Genomic DNA, 20,443 nt, shown 5'->3' on the forward strand with positions numbered 1-20,443 from the left:
ACCCCCACCCGCCGTGCACTAATTTCGTGCACCGGGCCTCTAGTATATAACAATAATAGCAAAAAAAAGAGAGGAGAGAATAGAGGTACAGGAGGAAGCAAATGACACCAGACAGTAACCAAAATGCACAAGAAGAAATAAAGTATCAGAAATGGTAAATACGTTGGTTAAAAGACTATAAATATTTTTCTCCTTTCTCCTCTTTAAGAGACATATATTGCTTAAAACACTGTATTGCTGGGTTTATTACATAAATGAACATAATATATCTATATATATAAAAGCCGAAACGACTGCATGACGGGTTGACCAGTTGCTATGACGCACACTGACCACCAGGAGACAGATACTCAATGCAGGAGCTGCCCCCGGGTGGTCAGTGCGCTCCCACAGCTAACCTCCCGTGGCCGGCCAACCTCCCCCAGTCCCTCCCCCCGACTGACCAACCTCCTCCTGTCCCTCCCCCGGGCTGGCCGTCTCCCCCCCCATCGGCCCCAATTGCTGGCCAGGCCAAGGGACCCCACCCGTGCACAAATGCGTGCACTGGGCCTCTAGTATGACAATAAGCACAAAGGAGAGAGGAGGAAATGGAGCTATACTGGAGCATTATTAGTAGTAATCTGAAGTAGACTGATAAATTCAAATGTAATCCCAAGAACAAACCTTAAGAAAAATATCATTTTAAAAAATAAATTTGTAAAAAGAAAATACAAAAGGTGACAGGAACAACAAAAAAGACATGAGGTATAACAGAAAATAAATAGCAAATGGGAGATGTAAATTCAACCTTTTCATAAATAACATTTAATAGGAAAGGATTAAACACTCCATTAAAAAAGATTCAGTGTGATGCTGTAGTTTGCTTTTACATCCCTTAAAAGCCAGGTGTTGTTAACTTTCAAGATCAACTAACTTCATTTCTCCAGGTGGTGGTTGTTGCTTGCCTAGCTGTTTATAGTTCTCCCAGGGACACTTTTCCCTCTTGGCATGACCCACTCTGACTCTGTAACTACACACTGCGTAGGATGTAAGCTTTCAAAGAGTGGGGGAAATTTCCCACCATTCAGAAAACTATCCAGTATAGAAGCTTTCTGTTTGCCCATCTATACACACACACACACACACACACACACACACAAAATCTTTTATTTTTATTTTTTTAAATAAATCTTTATTCAGATTATTACAATTGTTTCTCCTTTTTCCCCCCATAGCTCCCCTCCACCCGGTTCCCACCCCACCTTCTGCCCTTACCTCCCCCCCACTGTCCTCATCCATAGGTGTATGATTTTTGTCCAGTCTCTTCCTGAACCCCCCCATACCCCTTTCCCCCTGAGAATTGTCAGTCCACTCCCTTTCTATGCCCCTGATTCTATTATATTCACCAGATTATTCTGTTCCTCAGGTTTTTAATTCACTTAATTTTTAGGTTCACTTGTTGATAGATATGTATTTGTTATTCATAATTTTTATCTTTACTTTTTTCTTCTTCCTCTTCTTTAAGAATACCTTTCAGCATTTCATATAATACTGGTTTGGTGGTGATGAACTCCTTTAGCTTTTTCTTATCTGTGAAGCTCTTTATCTGCCCTTCAATTCTGAATGATAGCTTTGCTGGGTAGAGTAATCTTGGTGGTAGGTTCTTGCTATTCATCACTTTGAAAATTTCTTGCCACTCCCATCTGGCCTGCATGGTTTCTGTTGAGAAATCAGCTGACAATCGTATGGGTGCTCCCTTGTGGGCAATTAAATGTTTTTCTCTTGCTGCTTTTAATATTCTCTTTGTCTTTTGCTCTTGGCATTTTAATTATGATGTGTCTTGGTGTGGTCCTCTTTGGATTCCTTTTGTTTGGGGTTCTGTGCACTTCCTGGACTTGTAAGTCTATCTCTTTCACCAGGTGGGGGAAGTTTTCGGTCATTATTTCTTCAAATAGGTTTTCAGTATCTTGCTCGCTCTCTTCTTCTGGCACCCCCATAATTCTGATGTTGGTACGTTTGAAGTTGTCCCAGAGTCTTCTTACACTATCTTCAACTTTTTGGATTTTTTTTTCTTTTTGCTTTTTTGCTTGAGTGTTTTTTGCTTGTTTGTATTTCAATTCTTTGACTTGATTCTTGTGTTCCTCTAATCTGTTGTTGGGTCTCTGTATAATATTTTTTATTTCAGTCAGTGTATGTTTAATTTCTAGTTGGTCCTTTTTCATGTCTTCGAGGGTCTTGTTATATTTATCGGCCTTTTCTAGAATATTCTTGAAAAGCCTTATAACTGTGGTTTTGAATTCTATATCCAGTCGTTTGTTTTCCTCTATTTCTTTCGTTTGTGATCTGTTTCTTTGTCGCCGCATTTTCACTGCGTCTACGCTGGGAGAAGTTCAGTGCTGGAGACAGCCTTATAGGATTAGACTTGCCAAATTGCAAAAGCCTCTGTGCTCAGTTTGGATGGGGTGGAGTCTCAGGGCAGAGCAGACAGTCTTGGCTTCCCGTCAGCCCTGCCCTTGCGCGTGCAGGCCTCCAGACCTCTGCCTTCCCCAGCTCTCGAGCCTCCGCCTGAGAGTCCAGATTCCCCCCCCGTAAGAGCATGGGTCCCCAGGGGCTCGCCTGGAACTGGGATTCAGTGCAGTCAGAACTGGGGTTCAGTGCAGTCAGAAGCTTCCGACTCCCTTCTGCTAGGGAAAGCCTGTGGCAACCTCCGCAGTCTTTGTGCATACTGGCGCGCGCGCCTCCAGACCCCTGCCCGCTGGGGCTCCCCTGGGTCTCCGAGTCTCCGGGTGCCTTTCTCTCTACCTGACAGTCCAGACTCCCCCTGTATGAGCCTGGGTCCACGGGGTTTCGCCCAGAACTGGGGTTCAGTGCAGTCAGAACTGGGGTTCAGTGCAGTCGGGGGCTTCCTCCCCCCACCCGCCAGAGAAAGTCAGCCAGGCTCTCAGCCGCCCTTCCTCTCTGCACGCACAAATACCCTTTGCCGTACCTCCAATTCTCTGTGAGCTTTTCTTTCCTTCTAGTTGTAGAATTTCCACTCAGCCAGCTTTCCTGTGGTTCTGGATGGTGTCCGTTCTGTCTTTTAGTTGTAGTTTTGAAATTGTTGTGCGAGGCAGCAGTTTAGGTGCTTACCTATGCCGCCATCTTGGTTTCTCCCTCCTTTTTCCTCCCACACAAAATCTTTTAAAGTCCTGTTTGAATTATCTGATTTTATCCTAATTATACTAATAAGAATACAGGGGTGGGCAAAAGGAGGTTTACAGTTATAATACAAATAAAAATATTAACTAAATATAATACAAGAATAAACTGTTTTACATACTCACAACTGTAAACTTACTTTTGACAACCCCTATATAGGTAGAATTAGGTCCTTTCTTACTTTCACCATTTCTAATCCAAAAGTTCCCTCAAAAAAAGGGGGGGAGGAGGAAATGCAATCAATAAGATATTCCTTAAAAAAAAAACCACAAAACATCCTTTAGTTGACTGCAGGAAAAGTTTAATAATATAATCTGCATCAAGACTAAGAATTTCCGCCCTAGCTGGTTTGGCTCAGTGGATAGAGAATTAACCTGCAGACTGAAGGGTCCTGAGTTCAATTCTGGTCAGGGGCACATGCCTGGGTTGAAGGCTCGATCCCCAGTGAGGGGATGTGCAGGAGGCAGCCAATCAATGATTCTCTCTCATCACTGATGTTTCTATCTCTCTCTCCCTCTCCCTTACTCTCTGAAATCAATAAAAATAAATAAAAAATAAATTTAAAAAGACTAAGAATTGCAGTTCTCTTATATAAAGTATTTGATTTTTTCTTGGTGGTAGAGATGAAGAAAAAAACATATGCTTATGTAAAATACCCTCATGTTACACAAATCTACCGAAAATATAGTGTTGGTTCCTCTAAAAGGATTTTATACAGACTATAGCTTTTGTCTACTCAGGATGAGAGAAAACAATATTATAGGAAGAAATAAAATCCCATTAAAATAAGGGCCCAACTCTACCATGGGGTTCAATTAGTCTTTTCTCCCTTGATGGTCTCAAAGCACAGGTAAGATAATTGCCCTTGCCGAAACCGGTTTGGCTCAGTGGATAGAGCATCAGCCTGCAGACTGAAGGGTCCCAGGTTCGATTCCGGTCAAGGGCATGTACCTTGGTTGCAGGCACATCCCCAGTAGGGGGTGTGCAGGAGGCGGCTGATCGATGTTTCTCTCTCATCGATGTTTCTAACTCTCTATCCCTCTCCCTTCCTCTCTGTAAAAAATCAATAAAATATATTTAAAAAAAAAAGATAATTGCCCTTATCTCACACTAAAAGGCAGAGACTGTTTTGTTGTTGTTGTTTTTAAATATTTTTTTTATTGATTTCAGAGAGGATGGGAGGAGAGAGAGATAGAAACATCAATGATGAGAGAGAATCATTGATCGGCTGCCTCCTGCACACCCCCTACTGGGGATAGAGCTGGCAACCTGGGCATGTGCCCTGACTGGGAATCGAACTGAGACGTTCTGGTTCATAGGTCGATGCTCAACCACTGAACCATGCCAGCTGAGTGAGACTGTTTTATATATTAAGACTAGAGGCCCAGTGCACGAATTTGTACATCAGTGGGGTCCTTTGGCCTGGCCTGTGGGATCGGGCCAAAACTGGCTTGCCGACATCCCCTGAGGGGTCCTGGATTGCAAGAGGGCACAGGCCAGGCCAAGGGACCCCACCAATGCATGATCGGGGCTGGGGAGGGACCCAGGAGGTTGGCCAGTGGGGGAGGGACCGCAGGAGGGCTCCAGGGTGTGTCCCGCCTGTCTCGCTGAGTCCCGATCGGCCAGATGCCAGCAGCAAGCTCACCTACTGGTCAGTGCATGTCATAGCGACTGGTCGACCAGTCGACTGTCTGCCCCTGGTGGTCAGTGTACGTCAAAGCAAGCAGTTAAGCGGCCTTAGCATATCATTAGCATATTACGCTTTGATTGGTTGAACGGTCTACCAGACAACCGGACACTTAGCATATTAGGCTTTTATTACATAGGATGTATCCCAGTATCAAAGACCAGCCAGTAGTAAGCATACAAATGTTTGTTACTTAATAAGATAAGTAGGATATTAACTATAACCATTTCCATGAAAATTATTACAAAGAAAACCTTATATTTACATATAAGGTCTAGAAATCAACAGCTGAAGACTAACCTACAAACGAAGGGCAATGATTTCCAAATCTGAATTTGAATAATAATAACCGAAGGAGTTATCTTGGTTAAAGAAACGGTGCTATCCTATATAATAAAAGAGTAATATGCAAATTGACCCTAACAGCAGAACAACTGGTCTGGTCACTATGATGCACACTGACCACCAGGGGGCATATGCTCAATGCAGGAGCTGCCCCCTGGTGGTCAGTGGGCTCCCACAGGGGGAGCTCCGCTCAGCCACAAGCCGGGCTGATGGCTGTGAGCTCAGTGGTGGTGGCAGGAGCCTCTTCCGCCTCCTCGGTAGCGCTAAGGATGTCCAACTGCTGGCTTAGGCCTGCTCTCCGCATGGAGCGGGATTAGCCCTCAGTCAGACATCCCCCAAGGGCTCCCGGGCTGCCAGAGGAGACGCCGCCCCCCCCCCGAATGCACGAATTTTCGTGTACCAGGCCTCTAGTAAAAGATAAATACCAAAACTGTGGAATAACATAATAGTTTTTTTCTTATTTCATGCTTACACAAAGACCAAAAATCCACATTAATGATCATCTGAGGGCAAAAGGAGACTGGAGATGACCCAAGGCTGACAGAAGTTCTCTTGGACACATCATTTCCAAAGTTGCTCTGGCAGACAATCCAACCAGCAGGTAAAGGATAGAGAGCTTTGTTCAAGGAAAGTTTGTATTGGTTGGGGTGAAAGAAACACTCAACACTTCTCTGCTTCATTCCTATGACCAGACCTCAATCATATGACCATTCCCAAATTCAAGAGAGGCTAGTAAATAAATGTATAAATGAGTTGGGACCTGAGAAAAAAGGGAACAAGCTTGGTGAAGAGCAAGCCAGTCTTTACCAGAGGTTTTAAAATACAGATTCTGGATCATTACCTCAAGTGATCCTCATTCAGATCTAATAGGACTCCCAAATTTTGTACTTAAGTTAGCTAAACGATTCTGATGCCAAGTTAGGAGCTTAGGAAGTAAAGAACTTGGAGCAAACAGAAAAGAATATTTCCATGAAAAAGTTGAAAACAATATATTGGATAAAAAGAAAACTAAAAGATGATGAAAAAAATTAAGCCTTGTGTCTAAGACAACACAAGTGTAACTTCGGAAATTCTTCATTCCTTGGCCTGTGATAGTCTCTCATGGCTCTCTTCCTAATTCTGGTATCTTCTTCCCAGGCTTCCTTTCCTCCACTCATTTCATATTCTCCACTAGTGGCCCGGTGCACGAAATTCGTGCACGGGGGGGGGGGGGGGGAGGGTGGGGGAAGGGTGTCCCTCAGCCTGGCCTGCACCCTCTCCAATCTGGGACCCCTCAGGCCACAATGGGTTCTTAAACTGGACCGGAGGGCCAGAACAAAAGCATGGATGGAGTGTTTGTGTGAACTAATATAAATTCAAAGTAAAGGAGCGGAGGGGAGAGCAAGAGAACCCTCCGCTCTTTCGGCTCCGCGGGCTGGATAGAACAGCCGAACGGGTCGGATCTGGCCCACGGGCCGTAGTTTGCCCATGGCTGCCTCAAGGGATAACCGGCAGTTGGACATCCCTCTCACAATCCAGAACTGCTGGCTCCTAACCGCTCGCCTGCCTGCCTGATTGCCCCTAACTTCTGCCTGCCAGCCTGATTGTCCCTAAGTGCTCCCCTGCTGGCTTGATTGCCCCTAACCACCTCTGCCTCGGCCCCGTATCCTGGACCCAGGATTCCCTCCTACAGCCGACCACAGGCACCCGGGATTTGGGCTTCTCTCCCTCTGGTCAGCCATAGGCGTCCAGGCCGGCTGCAGCCGCAGGGGATGGTGCGGAGGTGGCTTCGCCTGGGCTGCAGCTGCAAGTGCTGGTGCCCGGGACTGCGGGGTAGGCGGCTTCTCTGTCTCCCAGGCCACAGCCAGCCACAGGTACTGGTGTCGGGGACTGTGGGTGGGCAGCTTCTCTGTCTATCAGGCTGTAGCCAGCCGCAGGTGTTGGCACCTGGACCGCAGGCGGGCAGCTTCTCTGTCTTCCCTGGGATGCAGTGTGGGCGACTTCTCCGGCTGGCTGTGGCCTGGGATCATGGAGCAGGCAGCTTCTTAGTCTCCCAGGCCGCACCCAGCCCCAGGCGCTGGGGCCCGGTTTCTCTGTCTCCCCCAGGATGTGGGGCAGGCAGACATGAGGCTTCTGCTGCTGTCTGCGGCCTGGGATCAGGGTGCAAGCATCTTCTTCGTCTCCCGGCTGCAGCCAGCCTCAGGCATGGCACCCGACTTCTCCAACCCCCACAGGCCCAGAGCAGTGGGGGGGAGGGGGAGGCGGGGTTGCCGCCATGTTTTCAGGTTAATTTGCATACTCACTCTGATTGGCTGGTAGCGTAGCAGAGTGATGGTAATTTGCATGTTTCTCTTTTATTAGTTCAGGGGTCCTCAAACTTTTTAAACAGGGGGCCAGTTCACTGTCCCTCAGACCGTTGGAGGGCCGGACTATAGTTTGAAAAAAAAAAACTATGAACAAATTCCTATGCGGGACGAGTTGGCTGCTAAGCAGGACAGGCAGTGGCACCCGGCAGGCCGGATAAATGTCCGCGGCGGGCCGCATGTGGCCCGCAGGCTGTAGTTTGAGGACGCCTGGTGTAGATTATCCCTTTCTTGACTATGAGCTTTCTCATTCCTTGAGTGACCTCATTCACTTCAATTACCACTAAAAACACTTTTCTCCGAGTCCAGCCTCACATTTAACTGGTTACTATAACATTTCTCCATTTAAATGTCCCACTAGGACCTTAAAAAAGCCAGAACTGAATTCATTTTAGCCTCAAACCAGCTCCTCCTTCTTGCATGCCCTATCCACCTAGGCCCTACAGTTACAACCCTAGAAGTCACTGATAATTAAAAGCCTTTGTGCTTCAAAAAATACCATCAAAAAAGTAGAAAGATAATCTACAGAATGGGAGAAAAATTTTGCAAATCACCTATCTGATAAGGGATTTGTACCTGAAATATATAAAGAACTCCTACAACTCAATAATAAAAAGACAAGTAGACCTGGCCAGTTTGGCTCAGTGGATAGAGCCTGTGGACTGAAGGGTCCCAGGTTCGATTCTGGCCAAGGGCACATGCCCAGGTTGTGGGCTCAATCCCCAGTGGGGGGTGTGCAGGAGGCAGCCGATCAATGATTCTCTCTCATCATTGATGTTTCTATCTCTCTCTACCTCTTCCTTCCTCTCTGAAATCAATAAAGAAATACATTTTAAAAAAAAAAAAAAAAAAAAAAGCAAGCAGAAACCGGTTTGGCTCAGTGGATAGAGCGTCGGCCTGCGGACTCAAGGGTCCCAGGTTCGATTCCGGTCAAGGGCATGTACCGTGGTTGTGGGCACATCCCCAGTGGGAGGTGTGCAGGAGGCAGCTAATCGATGTTTCTCTCTCATCGATGTTTCTAGCTCTCTATCCCTCTCCCTTCCTCTCTGTAAAACTCTCTGTAAAATATCAATAAAATATATTAAAAAAAAAAAAAAAGACAAGTAGCCCAATTTAAAAATGGACAAAGGATCTGAGAAAAAGATAATCGGTATCATTAGCCATCAGGGAAATGCAAATCAAAACCACAAGGAGATATAACTTCATACACACTAGGACAGTGGTCGGCAAACTGCGGCTCGCGAGCCAAATGCGAGCCACGGTTTGCCGCTGTGTTGACTAACGAGTTTGCCCTGGGATAGGGTCTTAATCACAAGGAACAACAGCAGCCTGTAATTGTTGGAATTGAGAGTCTAGGTCAGTGGTCAGCAAACTCATTAGTCAACAGAGCGGCAAACCACGGCTCTCGCGAGCCACGGTTTGCCGACCACTGCACTAGGATGACTATAATAAAATGTTTTAAAAAGACAGATGATGACAATAGGTGTTACTGAGAATATGGAGAAATTAGAACCCTCATACATTGCTGGTGGGAATGCAAAATGGTGCAGCCACGATGGAAAAGGAATGGGCAGTTCTTTAAAAAGCTAAATACAGAATTACTATATGACCCAAGCAGTCCATTTCTAAGTATACTAGTATATCCAATAGAAATAGAAACTTATTTCTACACAAAAACTTTGACACAAATGTTCAGAGCAGCATTATTCACACTAGTCCCAAAGTGGAAATAACCCAAATGTCCATCAAATGTCAAGTGGTTAAATAAAATGTGGTATATGATAAAATGGAAATATTATATGGGCAATGAAAATATTGATATATGCTACAATATAATGAACCTACAAAACATGCTAAGTGAAACAGGCAAATAAAGAGAGACAGAAGGTAAATTAGTAGTAGGGCAAGGGAGGAAATGACAGGTTTAGGGGTAAGAGGTTTCTTTTTGGAGTGATAACATGTTCCAAAATTTATTGTGGTGATACTTATATATACTTGAAATCACTAAACTATACAATTTAAATTGGCGTGTGAATTATATCTCAGAAAAACTTTAAAAAGAAAAAGCTATCAAACTTTTTAATACAGATACTGATGCAAGAGAAAAGACTGCTTCTCCAGACTAACTTATACTTCCTATTACAAGACAAATTTTTGTGGGGGTTTTTGGGTACCTTAGATAACTACTTCCCAATTTATCTTTTTAAATATTTTAATTATTCTTTGCTGCATATTATCTGTGGCTTTATATCCTTTTTAAAAATATATAATTTTTCTGATTTCAGAGAGGGAGGGAGAGAAAGAAACATTCATGATTAGAGAAAATCACTGATCGGCTGCCTCCTGCACGCCCCCTACAGGGAATCATGCCTGCAACCTGGGCATGTGGCCTGACCAGGAATCCAATGTGACCTCCTAGTTGATAGGTCAACACTCAACCATGAGTGACACGGGCCATGTGCTTTATATCCTAAGAGTAGAAAATAAGTTTAAGTTTATAATAAATGCATTTAATTGGTAAACCGTAACTAATTAAGATTCTGAACTTAAATTTACTAGGCAAAAGTAAACTTTTCACTAAAGTTGTAGAGGCAGCAATTCTATCCAGCTTCGCTTTGTATGCCAATTAGTATACACACAGGGAAGCTGGTAACTTTTTAAAAAAAACCAGTATCCTATAAAGCAGGTGGATGAATCAACTAATAGTATAAGAACTGAGGTTGGGGAGCAGGAGTGGAAATTAAATCTAAAGTACTTGGGAACTTTAATCATTGTATACACTGTATACAATGCATAATACATTAAAACATTATTGTATACAATGTATATAACATGCAACACATTAAATCATTATTGGTTTAAGTAACTGGAGATTTCATTAATTTTGCTTTAAATTAGAAGCATTGCTGTGTGACTGATTTGATGTGAACTGTCCATGAGATGCATTATCCAGAACCAAAGATTGAATCCTAAACTATTTTCTTCAGGCACAAAACATTTCCCAGGAGCATCTCACTCCAGCCCAGGTAGAGTGCATTCACTGAATATAAATTTCACAATAACTAGAAAAATAAAAATGAAATAATATAAAATGCAGGGAAACCTAATGTGACCCAAATCTTAACTACTTGAACTATCTGCTCTTTTTATTACTACCACTAGTGGCCCAGTGCACGAATTCATGCACATTGAAAGGAAATTAGAATATTTTAATATCGCTATTCGCCCTTTGTCTATAATAGACATGTCAACCAAATTCACGATCGACAATGACAGATTGAAACACGCGTGCGATTGGCGCCAGCAAGAGCTTTATATGTATCGCGCATGTGCAAGTCAACTTAGCCTTTATATGTATAGAATAAACTTGCTTAATTAGACCTGCTTTCTGATTTAGCTAAACTTTTTCCAGACCAGTGAAGCAACCCAACTTCTTTTTCAGGCAATTCTCAGCAACACAGCAGTAAATATCAACCCAAAGCAGATTATTATTGCAGATCACGCAGGGAGAAAAAAAGGTAAAATATTTAACTGCAGCAGTGTTTGACTATATTCAGAGCAGTGAGAAAACCTGAAGTCATTTTCAAGGTCTACCATTTCTTACTTCTTTTCAGTCAGGTCAAGTTTCTAAGCTTTCTAAATCTCCACCATGTCTCCTATCTATCTACTAAAGGACTTCTGTGAGGATCAAATGAGATGAGGCATGGGAAAATGCTTCACAGACATTTGGTTAGAGTGTAAAATGTTTCCACCTGGCTATAAAGCAAGTCCTGTTCCTGGGCTGAAGAAACTCCACGTACACTAGTTGCTAGGGAGAGGAAGCCGGGCATTGCTATGTGACATCATTAACCGGATGGACACTTAGCATATTAGCTTTTTATATATATAGATAACCAATGTTTAATTGAATTCCATGTTTAATTTACCCTAGTGGAACTATGCAACAAAAAAACTGTCAATTGTCACATGAACATAAGATACTCTTAACTATACACACAAGTGAGCCATTAATATAGCTATGAGGATCCTTTAAAGATGTGTTAATTCCCATTAAAATGTTTGCTTAGTACTTAATGTACTCAGTTGGTACTAAAATGTCTTACTATTATAGCAATAGCCACCTAACTGCTCTGGCTGTCCCCATTTGTCTTTTATAATCTACTAGAGGCCCGGTGCACGAAATTCGTGCACGGGGAGGGGGGGGGTGTCCCTCAGCCCAGCCTGCACCCTCTCCAATCTGGGACCCCTCGAGGGATGTCCGACTGCCCGGTGGGATCGGGCCTAAACGGGCAGTCGGACATCCCTCTCACAATCCAGGACTGCTGGCTCCCAACTGCTCGCCTGCCTGCCTGCCTTCCTGATTGCCCCTAACAGCTTCTGCCTGCCAGCCTGATCACCCCCTAACCACTCCCCTGCCAGCCTGACTGATGCCTAACTGCTCCCCTGCCAGCCTGTTTGCCCCTAACTGCCCTCCCCTGCAGGGCTGTTCACCCCCAACTGCCCTCCCCTGCAGGCCTGGTACCCCCAACTGCTCTCCCCTGCAGGCCTGGGTCCCCCCAAACTGCCCTTCCCTGCAGGCCCAGTCACCCCCAACTTCCCTCCTCTGCCGGCCGGGTCACCCCTAACTGCCCTCCCCTGCAGGCTTGATCGCCACCAACTGCCCTCCCTTGCAGGCCTGGTTCCTCCCAACTGCCCTCCCTTGCTGGCCATCTTGTGGTGGCCATCTTGTGTCCACATAGGGGCAGGACCTTTGACCACATGGGGGCAGCCATCTTTTGTGTTGGAGTGATGGTCAATCTGCATATTACTCTTTTATGAGATAGGATAGGCCTGGTGCATGGGTGGAGGCCGGCTGGTTTGCCCTGAAGGGTGTCCCAGATCAGGGTGGGGGTTCCCTTGGGGTGTGGGGCAGCCTGGGCGAGGGGCCTGTGGTGGTTTGCAGGCCGGCCACGCCCCCAGCGACCCAAGCAGAGGCCCTGGGATCTGGGATTTATTTATCTTCTACAATTGAAACTTCGTAACCTGGAGTGGAGCCAAGCCTTCTGCTCCCTCCGTGGTTGCAGCCATTTCTGTTGGGATTTATGTATATTCTATAATTGAAACTTTGTAGCCTTAAGCGGAGGCCAAAGCAGGCCAGGGCTGCAGAAGCTTGGCTTCCTCCATCACCGCAGGCAACCCTAGCCTCCTGCTCTCTCCAGCTCCGTGGCTGCTGCCATTTCTGTTTGGGTTTATTTATCTTCTATAACTGAAACTTTGTAGCATTGTGTGGAGGCCTGGGCCGGCAAGGGCAGGCGGAAAGCTTGGCTTCCTCCATTGCCAGGGAAACCCAAGCCTCCCTCCTGCTCTCTGTGGCTGCAGCCATCTTGGGTGGGTTTATTTACATATTCCCTCCTGATTGGCTGGTGGGCGTGGCTTGTGGGTATAGCGGAGGTATGGTCAATTTGCATATTACTCTTTTTATTCGATAGGACTAGAGGCCCGATGCATGAAATTCATGCAAGAGCAGGCCTTCCTTCCCCTAGCTGCTGGCACTGGCTTCCCTCTGGCACCCAGGACCTGGGATTCCCTCCAGCCACCGGCAGGCACCCGGGACCCGGGCTTCCCTCGCAGCCTCTGCTTTGTCCAGAAGGTTGTCCGGTCTAATTAGCATATTACACTTTTATTATTATAGATTCTTCTAAAACCTATAGTGGTTATTTAACTTTTGGATGTCATGGGCACCCTGGAAAATCTAATAAAAGTTATAAACTCTCTTGAGAAAAATACATACATGCACATTCCTCCTAATTTCTTTCAAAGACCGTAGGTTAAGCTATGACTTCCCATCACCTACAAATCAAGTCCAAACTTCTTAGCCTTGCATTCAAAGTACTTCGTAATGTAGTCATTGTTAATTTAGCTAATCTATCTCCTATCCTTTCCAAATACACATACCAATCTGGTCTATCTCCTCACTATCCTACCATAGATATACCATCCTCTCTTTCTGGCTTGTCATAGCTCCCTCTTGTTGCTTTCTGAACAACTGCTTGCTTTCAACAAATCTTTCCTGTAAACCTAAAATACCTCCCTTGCCATGAAGGGTTGCTCTCTGCCTACAATCAGATCATCTGATCCATTGTGAACTCTGAAATAGGATACCTGTATCTCAAGGAGCTTTCCACATTCTACACTTCATCTTACAAGGTCTCAAAATAAAAAAAAAAAAACAATATCAGGAAATATACGACACACAGTTTTGAACTATGTTTACATTTTTAAATAATATGTTCCAAATGTTTTCCTTAAACCCTCTTCATGTGAAGTGTCTCAGTCACTGGACAGTTACATGTATCTTTTCTCCTTTTCTAACCAATAAGATTCTTAAGGGCAGAGATGATTAACTACTGCACACTGTATCCTGTACAGTCTCCAACACAAACCAAGGGGACACTCAATGTAGAATAGTTCTTGAATATCTGGGCATCAGTGTTTTTCAGGCATTTCATACATTCTGTGTCCCCAATGATAAGACTTTTCAAAGATCATCTATTTTTTCCTACCAAAAGTCAAATAATGTTCTACCTTTAGTGAATACTTGATCAAGTAAGAACTTACTAACTATCCAAAATAGTGGTTAAATTATTCTCATCCATCCAATAGCTAATTGATATATGCCAACCCTGTTTAAAAAAACAAACCCTTCAACATAACAAGAATCCTTACCTACTGACAATTAACACTACACAAAACAATGCAAGTATAAAAGCTTATCCTTTAGCACCACTGCAAAGTTTAACTCCAGTTATAAAACAAACTCAGAAAATAGAAACAAACATCACAGATTATATATATGCACACTATAGGCAGCAGTAACACAGCATAAAAGTGTAAAAACTTTTTTTTAGAAACATGATATAAAAGTTTATGACCAACTGATTCATGCTACAACACGGTGAACCTTAAAATATTATGCTAAGTGAAATAAATCATTAACGGAAGACCAAATATTATATGGTTCAATTTATATGAAATATCCAGAATAGGTAAATTCATAGAGACAGAAAGTAGATTAGTGGCTTCCTGGGCCTAAGGGGGGAAGAGGAAATGAGGAGTGACTGTTAATAGCTTTTTGGAGTGATAACAATGTTCTGGAATTAAATACTGGTAATGGTTACACAACTTTGTTAAGACACTAAAAACTACACTTAAAAGGAGTGAATTTTACGGTATACAAATTATCTCAATTTTTAAAAGTTTATGACCATTTGGGCTATTGTAACTCAAAACTGTTTTTTTAATAGGAATCTTATTTTGTAGTTAGTTTTCTCAAATTGATCTAAAGTAGTGGTTATACTAGTAAACTGGTCCTCTTCTAGCCCCCTTTTAAAACCAGAGCTTTAAATTTTTGTCAATGAAAACTACCAACTTGCCTATATTTATCAATATATTTTTCATCAGAATACAGAATTATGGCTTCTTAAAAAACAAACAAACTGGAGTTCTAAAAATACCAGGCAATCTGCACAGCAACTGTGGCCCAGAGCTGAGCAGCAACTAACACACTTGGTCCTATTTGCCATGATCTCCACCACTTCTTACTGTCCTTCAGATACTAAAGCCTCAAGTCAGTTGCCATTTAGTTTCCCAGTTGTATGTTATCACTGATCTAAACAAAGACCACCTACCTTTCCTATTAGGGTATACTATGAATCACTACTGATAAAATGTAATCATGAAATTGGTCAAAAGGTACAGATTTCCAGCTATAAGATAAATAAGTTCTGGAGGTCTAATGTACAGCACAGTGACATACTGTAATATGTCATACAGTATGTAGTATTACATACTGTAATATATATTTAAATGTTATCTCCACACACAAAGAAACTGGTAATTGTGAGAGGGATCAGAGGTGTTAACTAGCCTTATTGTGGTAATCATTTCACAATATATACAAATATTAAATGATCATGTTGTACACCTTAAACTTACGTGCCAATATCTCAATAAGGCTGGAAAATAAAATTTAAAAAATTTTATGCAAAGACAAAAATCTTGAAATTGACACCTGTAAATAAAACCCTATAAGTTTTACAAATTCATGCTATTTAAACACTTTGAGAAAAACATCTAGGAAAAAGTTTGTTTCTACTACAAACAGAAAACAATTTCCATTTCATTTACAATTAAAAATTATTTTCATTTACTAACCGAAAATAGTACAGTAACTTCTTATCCCCATATTAGGTGTTGGTACAAACTGAGGGACACTGTTTTATTCAGATTATTGATTGGATACGAAAACAAACTGCTTTAATCTGATTTTATGTTTAAGCCATCTAGAAACCCCCCCCCCATGCTTACGTGCACAAAGGAAAACAACTCCTACTAACTTATAGCTTCTGTGTATTAGACCATATTTGTAAAGCTAGAAGAAAACAAAACACAAGGTAAATAGGGAAATAACATAGAAAAGTAGATTATACTACTTCCTATCTCAAGTATAATGAGGATCAAGCTAAATGCTGTGTCAAGTACTTTCCAGTTTTATTTCTGTGTACTTCTCCAGATCTCCTCTCTCCAAAGAAAATAATTCATCTACCTGAACTGCTGTTTCTATAGATGGGAAATGTTAAAACAGTACTTGTATTCCAATTTATTTTTACCATCATATCTAAAGCTAATAAAATATCAACATGAGTTCTGAAAGCTATTCCCCTTAGAGAAAAAACAAACTCACTTCTCAAAGTCTTTCAAAAGAGAGACCAGATGAGCCAATTACTTAATAATCAGAGGTAAACCTCAATGTTCGACCCCCTTTGGGCCATGCCACGTCATTAACTTGTCCAAGTATCCTCAAGTTTACAGGTGACATTTCACACATCACCACAACTGAGTATTAATAGGCACTATATAAAACTGGAGTAGCATCACATTTGCTTCATAATTGCAATTCCTAAATACACAAATGCAAAGGTACAACTGGATTTTATGTCTGCCTGAAAACACAATCCTATTTTGGTTTCAACCTGATGGTGAATAAAATGGGATGCTCTCCTAAAAGTTCACCAAATTTCTAATGTATGCAACGATCCAAACTTTTTCAAAAGTGTAAGACTAGAAACAAAACAAAAATAAATTATTACCTCAACCATAACTTATGGAAGCACAAAGTGCCATTACGATTGATCAAGATTAGTGGAGAACATGATCTTGAGTTTCACACCATCAAGAGTATAAGTTGAGTTAACTGTACAGGAATTAGCAGAAATTGGTTTATGCTTTAACTGTGGTTTCTCTTTTATTCTTTAACAGTGCTGTCCCATAGGACTTTCTGATGATATAAATCAGAAATCCCTTATCTGTGCTGTCCAACACACAATCGTCAGATGTGGCTACTGAGTACTTGAAATGTGGCTAGAACCGAGGAACTCAATTTTTTATTTTATTTTAATTAATTTAAATTTAAGTTGCCACATGTGGCTAGTGGCTATCATATTGGACAATGCAGTTGTATGATTTGAAATACAATGTATAAACTTTACTAAACAGTAGAGTTTTTCAAAGTACCATGTCCTGATGATGTTAAAAGTAAAACCTTCCGTCATCAGCCTAAGCATAAAATAAAATTCACTATGACTGCCTACATATAAAATAAGATTCACTGTGAAATAAGAATTCACGATACTACTTAGATTCAGAATTTAAGGTACAATATTCACAAATAGACAATATTAAAAAACACAGCTAAAGTTTTTCCCATTGTTTTTTCAAGGGTAAAAACTTTCGGAATAGTTTCCCAATGCATGCAAGTTACTTTCCCTTCATATCTGTTCAATATCTTCTGCTCAGAAAAACAAGTGGTAAAAATAAATGTTCAGCACTAATAAGTCTATTGCGACTCGTTAAATTTCACGTTAATTTCTCTTTTCCTTAAAGGAGAGATGTTTGGAAACTGCCACATGGCCTGAAAGCCTTGTTACCCATCTTTCCATGTTTTCAGGTGTACAAATCATTCTGATACAATTACAATTTCGTTGCTAGACACAAAGTATTTTTTCAGTTCAAGAGAGTCACTATCTTTTCGGCACTTCAGACATTTTTTGACCAGCTCTTCCCAAATCAAGAAAAGTAACCAAGATGGTGCACCAAATGTCAAAAGAAAAGCCTGGGAACTTGCACACTGAATAAGCAAAATCAACCGCCTTTGACCCGGAGAGAGTGAGCCCCGAACTATCCGGCGAGGCAAACGGGCGAGCAAGGTCGTGACCCGAGGTCACGGCCGCCAGCACCGCTCCCGCCCCGCGGCGGGAAGCCACCTGTTAGGCCCGAGCCTCACCTGGCAGGAAGGCGCACACCCGGCAGCGCGCAGGACGCTGACGCCCAGGCGGCGAGCGCGGGACCCGCCCCTCTGGCGGCAGCGGCGAGCCCCCCAGCCGCACGTGGGCTTCACCCGGCCCGGGCTTCACTGACAGGAGGGTCGCCCGCGGCCCCCGGCCCAGCCGCCGCTCGCCCGTCGCCGGGGCGGCACCCAGCCTCCCTCGCAGCCACCCCGCCGAGAGGGCGCCCAGGCGGCCCGCACCGCTGGCCCGCCCGCCCCCTCTTCCTTCCTCCCCGGTCGGCGCGATCCCGCCCCGCCGCCCCTCACCTACCTGGTCACGGAGTTTAAGGAACGCCATGGCGGTCGCCGCCGCCGCCGCCCCAGTAGCCTCGGCCGCTGCCCGGGGCCGGCGGGTCGGCGGCCGGCTGCGCCCCGGGGTCCGCGGGAGGGGGCGGCACCGCCTCCCGAGCCGCCTGTCGCCGCTACCGAGGTGAGGATCCCGGCCGGTCCCGCCTCCTCCTCGGAGGACTCCCCGCCCTCTTCCTTCCTTTCTTTCTCTTTCCCTGAGCTGCCCGCACACGCAGCCGCCGCCGCAGCCGCCACCTCCTCACGCCCCCTTCCCGAGATACCCTGGCAGCCCCCGCGCCGCGCCGTTCCAGCCCGCGGCAGCGGCGGCATCCAAACTCCACTCCACAATATTACCACCACCGCCCGCCGCGATTGGCGGCCGCGCGGGGGAGAGGCCAGAGTAAGCCGAGCGCCCATTGGCCACGCCGCCGCGCTCGCTGGGGGCCACCCCCGCCTCCCGGAGAGGGAGGGGGCGGGGAGGAGGAAACTGCGAGGAGTGGGCGCGGAGCACGGGCGCGCGCGGGGCGGGGAGGGGACGGGAGCGGAGTCGGAGGAGGGGCGACCCGGTGCTCCTTGGCGCGCGCCCTGAGCGCGGTGGGCGGAGCCCGAGGCTGGAGGTGGGGGGTTACAGGGAAGGTGCTTGATAGCCCCCGTTTGCACGTGGAGGTAGAGTGCAGACGCTCCCCAAAGCTGGGAAGGTCGAAGGTACGGGGTGAGAGGCCGGAAGGGGCGTGAGTGATGGGTACCTGGAGGCTGCCGCCTTCCTGGAAGCGTAGGGGATTGGGGCAAACCGGACTCGCAAGTGGAGGGAGAGTGGGAATGCGCTCTGGGCTTGGAGAGAATGAAAGAGCCGAGGGAGTGGGGTGAGAGGTGGTCACCAGGAGGCTGCTGCCCTCCCGGGGGCGGCGGGCAGGGCCAAAAGGAGCGGGGGAGGGGGAGCCTGAACTAGGTGGATCTTGCTCGGCGTAGAAGGAATGACTTCACCGGCACACACTCCTCGAATTGGGGAGGTTGGAGGAGGTGCGGAAAGGTGAGAGGTGACGCCGGGCAGCCACCTTGTGGGAGGTGGTCTATGTTGGAACTCGGGCGGAAAGCAGCATGTTTGCAGCCAAACAGGTTGTAGACGCCCGAGCCTTTCTCTTACCCGCCGTCCCAATGCGAAGCAAGGCTGTGGTTCTCTCCAAAGTCCCCCTGCCAGGCTTGATTCTTTTTTTCTTTCTTTTCGCATCTGAAAGGTTTTGCCTCCCACTCGAGATAAATCAAAAGATGTGCTGGATTTCCAATAAATAGCACCTTTGGATGTACAAGAGGAATGACTCCCTCACCCTGCTACACACACACACACACACCCCACGCCACCCCACAGCTCTGAAACGGCTTTTCTTCGGCAGCCGCACACTGTTACCATTCCAGGCTTGTGTGGGAGAAGACTGTTGTGCGCCTGTGTCTGTCCGCCTGGGCAGCTCCAGCCGCTGGTTAATAAAAAAGGTACAGATGGTTAAGACACAAATGTGTGACGTCAGGCTCGGTTTTCAAAAGTCCCTTGTTCCCTACATCAATTGTGTCTCTTGAGACAGACTATTTAGAGGATCGATTTGAGTCTAATGGCAGTCATGAGAACGAGGGACCCAAGCCAGGACTCAGTATATTGCAATGCTGTACTTATAACAAAAAGTTTATCTTTTAACACATAAAAAATGAAAATATCAGAGTGCAAAATGATTCTATAGAAACAATTTCTTATCTAAAATTACATTCCTCATCATAAATTATGTGTTATACTTAAAATGGAGGGATTCTTATAACTGGGAGGTAACAATCAGGATGAAGTTAAAAAATAATACTATCAACAATAAAAAATATATTTAGAAATATATAAATAAATAAATATAATTGGAAAAGTGAAAGGATTCTTATAAATTTGTTTTTGAAATTATTTGTCTATGAGTAACTCATTTCATTTGGAATTTGCTTTGATTGCCCCCCCCCACAAAGTCTGTGCATAATTGGGAATTCTTGAGAAGTGAGGAAATCAAGTCCACAGATTACTTTCAAATGAGTGAAATGCTGTATGAATGCTAAAGTTAACAACTTATGACGTTGGAATATTACCTTTGTATGCATTTAAATAAAAAATTATTCTTTAAAAAAAGTCAAAATGTTCTCACATCACATTATTTTGAGTAGATCTCTCTCTTCATCAATTGTAGCAGATAAAAAAGGTATGTATACTAATTGTTA

The 20,443-nt window shown here is 44.3% G+C and overlaps 1 protein-coding gene across 3 annotated transcripts in view; it reads right to left on the bottom strand.

The window, feature by feature from the left end:
• The window catches only part of ANKRD28 (ankyrin repeat domain 28), a 141,849-nt gene extending 122,292 nt beyond the window's left edge, over positions 1 to 19,557 (bottom strand). Inside the window, exon 1 of one of the 3 annotated variants that reach the window (XM_080673696.1) lies at positions 19,347 to 19,557. In XM_080673696.1, the coding sequence (XP_080529822.1) occupies positions 19,347 to 19,430 (84 nt within the window). In that variant the 5' untranslated portion in view covers positions 19,431 to 19,557. Of the gene's footprint in view, positions 1 to 18,185; positions 18,509 to 19,346 lie in introns of those variants that run through there. The other 2 variants (XM_080673700.1, XM_080673697.1) reach the window with 2 other exon arrangements.
• Positions 19,558 to 20,443: the final 886 nt, after the last annotated feature.

The sequence above is a fragment of the Plecotus auritus genome (assembly GCF_963455305.1).
Source record: "Plecotus auritus genome assembly, chromosome: 6".
Lineage (NCBI taxonomy): Eukaryota > Metazoa > Chordata > Mammalia > Chiroptera > Vespertilionidae > Plecotus > Plecotus auritus.